This window comes from Haliaeetus leucocephalus, unplaced genomic scaffold (genome assembly GCF_000737465.1).
Source record: "Haliaeetus leucocephalus isolate CR32 unplaced genomic scaffold, Haliaeetus_leucocephalus-4.0 Scaffold636, whole genome shotgun sequence".
Taxonomy (NCBI): Eukaryota; Metazoa; Chordata; class Aves; order Accipitriformes; family Accipitridae; genus Haliaeetus; species Haliaeetus leucocephalus.
Genome location: NW_010973072.1, coordinates 499,768 through 509,766, shown reverse-complemented (window position 1 = coordinate 509,766; position 9,999 = coordinate 499,768). Strand labels below are relative to the sequence as shown.

Genomic DNA, 9,999 nt, shown 5'->3' with positions numbered 1-9,999 from the left:
GGGGACGGCGGCGGAGAGAAGGGGAAGGGGGTCCGTTCCCGGTGGGGTCGAAGCCATGAGCGACATTCGGCACTCGCTGCTGCGGCGGGACGCGCTGAGCGCCGCCAAGGAGGTGCTGTACCACCTGGACATCTACTTCAGCAGCCAGCTGCAGAGCGCTCCGCTGCCCCTCGTCGACAAGGGCCCCGCCGAGCTCCTGGAGGAGTTCCTCTTCCAGGTCCCCAAGGAGCGCGGCGCTCCGCCCAAGGTGGGCCCCGACCGTCGGCCGGTTGCGGGGCGAGGCCCTGAGAGTCCGAACAGGTTCCCCGGGGGCTGGTGGAGGCCGAGGCCCGGGGGGAAGCAGGGCAGGCCCTGGGGGCTGACGACGTGAGGCCGGGCGGCGCCCTGGGAGGCCGGACGCAGCCCCAGGGAGTGGCTATAGAGGCCGAGGCCCCAAGAGCTCAGGACGGGATCCCTGGGGGGCTGCTGCTGGAGGCTGAGGCCTCAGCAGGACAGGATGAGGTCCCTGGGGGGCTGCCGCTGTAGGCCGAGGCCCCAAGAGCTCAGGACAGGATCCCTGGGGGGCTGGTGACCGAGAGTTTTTTTGGTGGGGAGGGGGCTGGCTGGCAAGAACCCGATGGACTGGCCAGGACTCTGGGAGACCACACAGGGCCCCGGAGAGGTGTGGTGGGCTTCTGGGGCCTGCTCACAGCCTGACAGTGCTGCAGCTGGGCCCTTACGAGGGGCTGGGTGTGGGATGGAGCTGGGATGGGGCCCTCCCAGAGAGCAGCGAGCAGAAACCACAGCTGCTGGTGAATGTCAGGGTTCATGGGCCTGGGGCCCGGTGGGCTGCTGTGCCCAGCTGTGAACGCCCCAGCTGCCCAGCAGCACCCTCAGTGCTATTATTTGCAGAGGGAGGAAACACTTTTCACCCCAGTATTGCTATCTGTTTCATCTTTTAGTTCATGGGCGGCACTTGGAGGTGCAGCACGCACCAGTCTTGGTATCCAGGTATTCAAATACAACCTAGGGCTTGTCATTGTAACTAGGTAAATGCAGTGGTAGTTCAGGAAACTTGAATATGTGTGCTGTGCCTAAAGATTGAGTTCCTAACACCTGAGGGAAGCTCAGCCTTTACTGTTCCTGTCTTTTCACCAAAGCAGCTCTTGGTTCTTCAAGAGCCCCAGTGTATTTTGCAGCTTTGCTTTTGTTTTCTTTCAGAGATTGAATTCACTTCAGGAACTTCAGCTCCTTGAGATCATGTGCAATTATTTCCAAGAGCAAACCAAGGATTCAGTCCGGCAGATCATTTTCTCGTCTCTCTTCAGCCCTCAAGGAAACAAAGCAGATGACAGCAGGATGGCTTTACTAGGAAAACTGGTTTCTATGGCAGTGGCTGTGTGCAGGGTTCCTGTTCTGGAGTGTGCTGCCTTCTGGTTGCAGGTACAGCTTCTGTGCAGGCAGGGCAGTCTCGGGGAAGGAGTGAGGGAGTGTGCCACAATGGGTAGTGGCTGAACTGAGGCAGTGTCACCTAACGGTTGGTGACAGCCAGTTGCAGTCAGTGGCAAGTTTCAGCTGATACAACAGCTGGCTGCTGCAGCTGTGTTCACCCCATGTCTGTGCTCGTGTCCATTCCCTTGCTCCAGCATAAAGGTAGAGCTTTTGCCAATCCATTTATGTGGTGCACTGGCAGAAGAAAACCTGTTTGGGTTTTGGTTTGGTTTTGGTTTTTTTTTTACTGTGGGTGAAAGTTTTATTGATTTTTTTTTTTTTCTCTTTTTTTCACCCAACCAACCCCAGCATGTCAGAAGGGATCAGTGGAGGGTTTGACCAACGCAGGGAACAAAATCAGGGCAGTTCATGGTCACATTGCCCAAAGAAGCCGGCTCTGGAGTTTGGGAATTAAACTGTCCCTCATGTACAATTTTGCGCATGGCAGAAGCAGCAAACCTCTCTCTTGAGATTTGGGTGCAAAATAACTGTGTCTGGTATTCATATCCATGAATGCAGTATGTCAGGGATCTTCTATATCTCCTTCTTTCCTATTGAGATTCCCCACTGTAGACCTTGGGAAGTGCATCTTTGTTCCTGCTGCGTCTGCAGCATGTGCAGAAGTCATCTGCTTTACAGAATGGGAAGAGCAGAAAGCCTGTGCTGGGAGGAAAGGGTGGGAGAAGGCAGACCGATACTGTTTCTGTGGGGTCCCCCTTTTCCCATCTGGTGAGCCTTGGTAAAGGAGGAGGGGATGTAACCTAGATAGCAGAAGAAGGTGTAGTTTTTTGCAGATTGCAGCTCTTAAGCGACATGACAATTGCACAGAATTTTTTCCATGTTAAAAATGTCAAGTGTAACTGATTGGTTACTGAACCTGTTGTTCTGGTACTGAACTAGATGAACTACAGAACTATGTTGCTGAAGTAGTAAAAAAAAAATCTCCATCTAAGTCAAAATATTGATGTAAAAGGTTTTAATTTTAAACTACAGATATTGTAAATGTGAAATATCACCATCTATTTTAATATTGTGAAATAGTAATTTTATTTCTGTCTGAGTGGATCTTTGATATGCAGATTGAGAGAGAAAGCACACTTTAATTTTGGGAAAGTGGAAACACAAATGTTGAAACAGCAAAGTGGCATAGTGTTTAGGCAATGTAAACTTTAAAGTTGGCTCTGTAGAACTTCCTGTGACTGGGTTTAATCTGCTTTTCCTTGTGTGCTGTCCTCCACCCCTCCAGCGAACCCCTGCTGTGTATTGCGTCAGGCTAGCCCGAGCCTTGGTCGATGACTACTGCAACTTGGTGCCAGGGTCCATCCAGACCCTGAAGCAGATATTCAGTGCCAGTCCTCGCTTCTGCTGCCAGTTTATTACATCCGTCACGGCTCTCTATGACCTCTCTTCAGGTAAGTGTTTCCAAGCTGTGTCATTCGAAGTAATAGGTGCAGTATAATGCAACACAAATTAACCATTGCAAGTGAATTAACTGCTGAAATTCTAAAGATGCTTATTACCATGTAATTCTTGCCAGAAGCAGCTCAGGGGTGTGGCTGTTGCCTCATCTGTCACTGGGGTGAGAATAAAAATAACCACTCTGGCTGAAGGGAGAGTCTTTACTGCAGAAGCAGCCAGGTAACGCCTGACACATTGGTAACTTCCTCCACAGAGGGCAAAGGACACGGGGACCTTATTGATTGAGCAGCTTTAGGAGTGAAAACTGATCTGTCTGGGCTGGACAGTTGGACCTCCATATTGTGTGTCACCTACCCAGCAGATGGACTCAGGGCTGTCTGTCAGTCTGATCCCTTCCAAAAAGGGGAGAAACACAAATTCTGAATGTTGGCAAGCTGCAGCAGGATTTCTGTTGAGCAGTGATGAGAAACGCAATCAACAGCGTACCTCCAACATGCTCTTTAAGTGTATGTGTGACCAGCTAGTGATATGACCTGTCCCAGGTTGTTGTTGCTCAGACACTAGAAACGTGTAGGTGTCTAAGATAAGGTTGATTTACCTTTACTCGGCTAGAGAGGCAGAGAGCTCGTGGTAGACTAGGGAACAACCACACTAAATACCAACATCACATATAATCCAAAAAAACAAATACTATTTGTTATCAATAAAGGAAATGTTCTGCATGGTCTTCTCCAGATAAGCAGCTTGGCATTAGTGAGAGAGAGGTGCAGGCTTAGACTTTTTTTTTTTTTTTTTAAGTATTTGGTAGAGCTCATAGCATATTCTTCCTCAGTATTTTATATCTGTTTTGTGCAACCACTTGGAAGTTCATCCAACTAATGAAAAGACATGTCAGAAAGGAAATAACATGAGTTATAGGAAGATCTGTAACTGGGCAGTCTCTACCATGTCCTGAGGACAGGAGCGAATCACACAAACAGCAGTATCTGTGATACTCGGAGCTTTCAGAAAAGCTAGAAACTGGAAAATACCAATTCTATATGCAGTGCACATTAGTAATTTGGTAGTCCAGACGATTCGTCCTATAAGTCATTTCAGGTACAAAAGACCTGACTGGATAGTTCTGTGCTGAGCCCTGTATTGACACTGTACACAACTCACAACAAAAGTACGTTGCTCAATCCAGTAGCCTGCCCCTGTGAGGGGATGATGTGTGTGAGCAGCTCAGAACACCTGGCATTTGTTTTCAAGAGTGAACATTAGAATTTGTTGTGCTGCATGTTTGCCAAGCCTTTGAAGAACTAGTTTTACAAGGTCAGGTCAGAGGACGGCCTGGTGTACGCCTGGGAAGATGTGGCTGAAGACAGTCACGAGTATGTGTATGGAATGTTTTTATCTTTAAGTGTTCTGAGGACTGGCAAACATCCTAGCTGAGCCAGATATGCACTCCTGTGTTAGTAATATTGACTGTATGCCGTTAGTTCTTTCCAGATCCTTGTTGAAACATATATATGTTTGATTCTTTTGTGAAATAAACGGAATCTTGTACAGATAGCTTGAGCACTTAGTTCAGTCGCTGCAATGATGCACGATTACTGTGAAGTCAATGTTTCTCTTGTCTGTGACCATCTTTCACTTCTTACTTGAAGCTTTACAGAATCTTATAATCCTTTATGTCTCATGTGATCGTGTTGTTGCATTAAGTTTTTCCACAAGACATGCTTGTTTAAGTGAGCCTTAAAGGAAATGAATGATTGAGGTGAAGAGAAAGAAGTGCCAACAAGTTTTTCCTGTTCCCCTGCCGATTGTACCTCCTGTGGCAAGGGATAAATGGAGACTGAACTTAGAGAAAAAAAGAGCAGGTGATGGGTGGGAGAGAAAAAAAATTACAAGCTTTGCTGGGAAAGGGGATAAATGTTCACATTTGGTGGTGTCTTCAGAATAGGTGGAGAAGGTGAAGTTGACAGGAATATGGTTGTGTCTTCCCTGGGGCAAATAAGCATCTACCTTTGGCGTCTTGAAAAAAAACAGCAGAGTTGGCGAGGTTCTGAAATTGTAATTGTGACAGTGCAGGAGGGATATGTGTGAGATTAATTAAACACTACTGTCCTGTGCTTCAGTGCAAGGCTCAGCTTACCCAGCAATAACTTTCTTATCTTCAGATGACCTCATCCCTCCTTCGGATCTGCTTGAGCTGATTGTTTCCTGGATCTTTGAAGACCCCCGCTTGATCCTCATCACGTTTCTAAACACTCCTATTGCAGCCAACCTGCCAATAGGGTTTTTAGAGCTCACCCCACTGACTGGACTGATCCGTTGGTGTGTGAAGGCCCCCTTGGCTTATAAAAGGAAGAAGAAAGCCTCTCTCTCAAATGGACACCCCCCCAGCAAAATTGCCAAGGACTCGACTTCAGGAGAAGACAGAGATTGCCATCAGCTATATTCAAAACTGCATCTAAGTGTCCTGCAGGTTCTTATGATGCTTCAGGGGCATTTAACGGAGAAGAACCTTTATGGGCGCCTGGGCCTAGTACCCTTTGATCACGTGGTTCCGCTTGTTGAGGAAATTAACAGACTATCTGATGAACTCAATCCCCTCAATGCATCCAAAGAGATTGAACTGGCTCTAGACAGACTGGCTCAGGCTTTGCAAGTGGCCATGGCATCAGGAGCACTCCTGTGCACTAGAGGTAAGTTGTTGGTGGGGCTGGCAGAGACCCTGGCATGGGATTCTTTTCATCCAGTGTGTGGATGTTGTATGAGGGAGTTTTGGGATGGCGAGAGTAAAGATCAGTGTGTTCACAGCAGAAGTAGTAGTTTGCCACTCTTAGGAAGCGATAGTGCAGGAAATAGTTCAGGAAAAATAACTGGATGGGAAGTAAGAAAGGAGAGATCGTCGATGCAGGTGACTGGTGCGTTGCTTTGCAGAACTGCAGAATTGATGTTCAACCTTGCAGTGTGCACAAGGGGGTTATATGTGGTGTCCAGCACAGGGACATATTTGCCCCTCTCAGAATTTCTTGTAACTATTTAAAAAGCACTGTTTAATTGTGCTTCAATTTGACCTCTCTGAGTTTGCCTGCTGGAGGAGAGTCCATGAAGCAGATAAACCCGTGGGATGGGTGTGCTAGACAAGGAATTTGAAAAGCAAACAAAAACTCCTCATCTGGAATTTCTGGGCCTTCAGCTCTCCTGTAACGAGACCCCATTACAGTGTGTAAGGTTTCAGTTAAACTTAGTAAGGAAGCCTGCTAATGTGGCTTTTGTCTGCCTTTCCTGTCTCCAAAACCAGTTCTTTTGGAAAGACCTGCAGAGATGAAAAAGGGAAGTGCCTCAACACAGCGCAGGTCCAGCCAGCCAGCCAGTTTTCTTGATACATTCTCTTGGAAACAGGCGATTTTTAGTGTGACCAGAAGGCTTAAAGCTCCCCAATAGCCAGGACAGTTAGTGCAGATCCCAGCTGCAGAGAGCTGCCTCTGCCTAAGCAGGTGCCTGAGGCTTTTGCTCTGGCTGAACCAGTGCTGCTTCTCAAATCTCAATGTTTTTCCTTCTAATTTTTTATAAAGTAGCTCTGGGTGTAATAAGAACAAGCAGAAAAGTGGAGGTTTTTTGAGTTGATGGCTTATTTCAGCTGTGTTTTTTCTTAGCTGTTTACCTGGTACATTCTGAGTGCTTGCTCTTACTGTAGAAGTAGAAGGTAATCCAGTATAAGCAGCTGCTGAAATACCAGTTATTTCAGTGTTTTGGGAGCACGGTTATCTACAAAGGCAGGAGTTTGTTCTCAGGCTGTTCCTGAAAGGACTGTAGCAACAGGCTATGTTGTTAAATACCTTGGTTCTAGCTATTCTGCTTTAGCAGAAGTTTGGAGATGGTAAAAAAGGTGCAATTTCTAGTTGATAGACCTCAGCAAAAAAAACCTCAACCCTTTCTTTACACTAGCACTGTTTAAAAAGTCCCAAACCAATACAAAACAGGTATTGCATAAGCTTTGACCCGATGCCTTTCTCACCATAAATGCCACATTCAGTGGGCAGAGTCATACCCTGTATTTCCTGTGTCTGTCTTCTTGTTAGTATATTGGTATTGCAAATTCTATACTAAGGTTTGGTCTGCCTTGAAATGAAGCTGCATTTCCTATATGGCAGCATAGGTTAAATGTCAAACATACAATAAAGCGTCTGGTGTGGAAAGTTGAGGTAATGACTAGTGAGATGGAGAAACATTTTCTCTCCTTGGGAAGTTTTTGGCCTGAGAATGGGATTCTGGATCTGTTGATGACTGGAGCTTTTTCAGTAATCCTCCTGGAAGGGAGAGTGGAGAGGAAAGTTGCTCTAATTTCTGCTCTACCCTTATTGTTACGTCTTCTGTCCTCTTTCAGATGACTTAAGAACTGTGTGCTCCAGGCTACCGCATAACAAGTAAGAGACCTTTCTACAGCTGTGTTCATTTTGGTGCATATTCCAAGACACGCACTTGAGGGCTGCTGAGACAAAATCTCTAAAAATTTGTGTTTACTTTGTGGAAGTCAGCCTTTACTCACACACAGTTTAGTGCCAGGCTAAAGGTGCTGGCTACTTCTTCCCTTGCAAGCTGGACTTTCGACTGAAGGAGACTTCAGTGACTCCCACCATGTAGGTGATCTTGTCTGGCTTGTGTTAGAACAAATGCACAGAAAGGGAAAATGAAATTACAGCATGGAACCTGCCCCAGAGTTATCTTATCCCCAACTCCCCACTTGTTTTACCTGACCCTAAGCTGAACTGCACTTTGCTTCTTGCTGCTTTGGAAAGAGCAACCAAGTTTTTAAAAAAAACAAAAAAAAAGGGGGGGGGAGGAAAAAAAAAGTCTTCTGGAAGCTGTAAAGAGCATAATTGAATCACTGTCCTCTTGCCTCTCAGCAGTGCTGTGTGTTGGTTATGAATTGTCCTTGGAGCCAGGCCCTTGTGGGCTGGGCATAGCTGTGACAAAAGCCTTCTCTAAATAATCCTCATGCTTGTCTCAATTTCTCTCCACAGCCTGCTCCAGCTGGTGATTTCAGGTCCAGTACAGCAACCGAGCCATGGCACTCTGCCACCAGGATTTTATCCTCATATCCATACTCCTCCTCTGGGCTACCCCGCGCATGCTGCGCACCCTGCGCTACCGGCTCACCCAGCGCTCCCGGCTCACCCTGTACAAACATTTATACCAGGAATGACATTCCCATACCGACCTATTCGCTAAAATGCTAAGACTGTAGAGTGTACCCAGTTTCCTTTAGTTTGAGGAAGCCTTGCAGATGAAACCAAACATCTTGGGAACCACATTTTCCTCTTTGGTGTAAGGCTGAGCAACGCCCGCGTGAGGGATCAGCCCTTCAGCAGTGGTGAAGGCACAGATGGGTAGACTGCAGTCAGTTTGGATGTGGGATGTGGATACTAAGGCAGATCATAGGGACAAAAGGAGGGGGTGGGAAGAGGCAACAGAAACTCCAAACTTCTGCAGTGTGTGTGGGAATTTTTTTAATCCACATTGTTTCATATAATCCCCAAGGGCATGATATTTCTCAATCATGTGTTTTTCTGTTTATGGCGCGGTGAGCCCAGCTAGTCTTGCTCCAGGAGGTCCAGCAGGAAAGGCGTGAGATTTTTTCAAGCTAGTCCACTCCAGCCTGCTGGTTTCTTTGTAAATGTTTGTATCTATAGCTACAGAGTATGTGTACACTGTATATTTTTGGAACACAAATGTTTGTTTCAGAAGCACAAGGTAGAGTAAAGCAGCACTTCCTATTAAAGGAAACAATTTAAGAAGCATAAAATAATTCTGGTGCTTTATCTTTCAAACAGCGATTAGAAGGTCCAACTTGTTAAGGCCTATGCTAAGGAGGGAACAAAATCCCTTTGTCCCCATCATCCTCCATCCAGGCTCGGGAAATGCCCTCTTTACACACTTCAACCAGCGATTCATGAAACTTTGGGCTGAGATCTGGTGCATTTCATTAATGCTTGCTAGAAAACTGGCCAGCAGCCAGCTGTGGCATGCTGGCCAGCTCTGAGCGAGGCGCAGGCAGGTGTAGAAGCACCTGGAGAAGGGTGGCAGAACTCGCTGCTGTTAGTGCCACACCAAAATGCCCCATCCAGCCCGATTAGTTGAGCTCTTCTCTGTCGTCATGCTGTGATCCTCTGAGCCCTCTCTGCTGGGTGAAAAAGCAAGAAAGAAGGGTCCTTTCTACACATAGGTGACTATTCCAAAGACCTCCGCTGCTGTTGTCCTCATTAGAGGAGATGTGGTGGCTGTGGTTACCTATTTGCACGCTGGCTGCAAAAATGGGAGAGATTAGATGGAAGCTGTGAAAATCTGATTTGGATGAAACAACTGAGAAGGAAACTTGTGTTTGCCCTTCTCTGGCAAAGGAAGCTAAGCAACAATAATATTGTAATAATATGCTTTAACTTTTGGTCAGCCCTGAAGTGGTCAGGCAGCTGGACCAGACGATCATTGTAGGTCCCTTCCAACTGAAATATCCCATCTCATCTCACTTTGTAGAGCTTCAACGACAAGGAAAAACCCTTTACAAACTTCTAATTTCAGGATCAGAGTCGCTATTGGCATCAAGCCCAGCAGCGTGATGGGTCGCCCCGATGCCCCTCGCAGTGTAGTACTGGGGGAAGCTCCAGGAGAGGCGTGTGACCAACCCGCGTCCTGTTTCTCAAGCGTTTGTGCTCACGGATGCATCGCTAATTTTAAATAGCCCCTTTAATTAGCAGCTTTGACACCGCGCTGCCCTCCGCTGCTCGTCTCTGCTCGCAGCCGCCCACGTGGCCTGAGACAGCGGGGCTTCCCCCCCTGCGCCTGCGCGGCGCCCGCCGGTCACGTGCCGAGAGACAGCCTATGAGGAGGCCCCTTGCTGCGCGGTGCCCGGGGAAAGGAAGTGCCCGCCGGTGGTGTCTACGGCGGCCGTCGGTTCTTCGACCGCCTCCGTTGACCCGGTATGCGCTGAGCCACCCCGCCCGCCCGCGGCGCGCCCGCCGCTCCTCAGAGGTGAGTGGAGAAGCGCGGTGGGATCTTCGTCCCGGAACGGGGGGGGGGGGGCGGGGGTTGCCATGGCGCCCTGCGCCCGGGACGGGCCCG

At 47.9% G+C, this 9,999-nt stretch overlaps 2 protein-coding genes across 2 annotated transcripts in view; both read left to right on the top strand.

Moving 5' to 3' along the window:
- The first annotated feature begins 6 nt into the window (after window positions 1-6).
- Window positions 7-9,294, top strand: LOC104838578 (chromosome unknown open reading frame, human C7orf26). The gene is made up of 6 exons (XM_010578373.1): window positions 7-247; window positions 1,201-1,422; window positions 2,717-2,882; window positions 5,052-5,579; window positions 7,268-7,307; window positions 7,905-9,294. Exons 1-6 carry the CDS (start codon window positions 56-58, stop codon window positions 8,110-8,112), a joined length of 1,356 nt encoding a protein of 451 aa, XP_010576675.1. The 5' UTR covers window positions 7-55; the 3' UTR covers window positions 8,113-9,294.
- A 317-nt stretch (window positions 9,295-9,611) lies between these two features.
- NAA60 (N(alpha)-acetyltransferase 60, NatF catalytic subunit) overlaps window positions 9,612-9,999 on the top strand; it is a 23,768-nt gene continuing 23,380 nt past the window's right edge. Inside the window, exon 1 of the mRNA XM_010578372.1 lies at window positions 9,612-9,909. The gene's annotated coding sequence lies outside the window, so the exon portion shown is untranslated. The remainder of the gene's footprint in view (window positions 9,910-9,999) is intronic.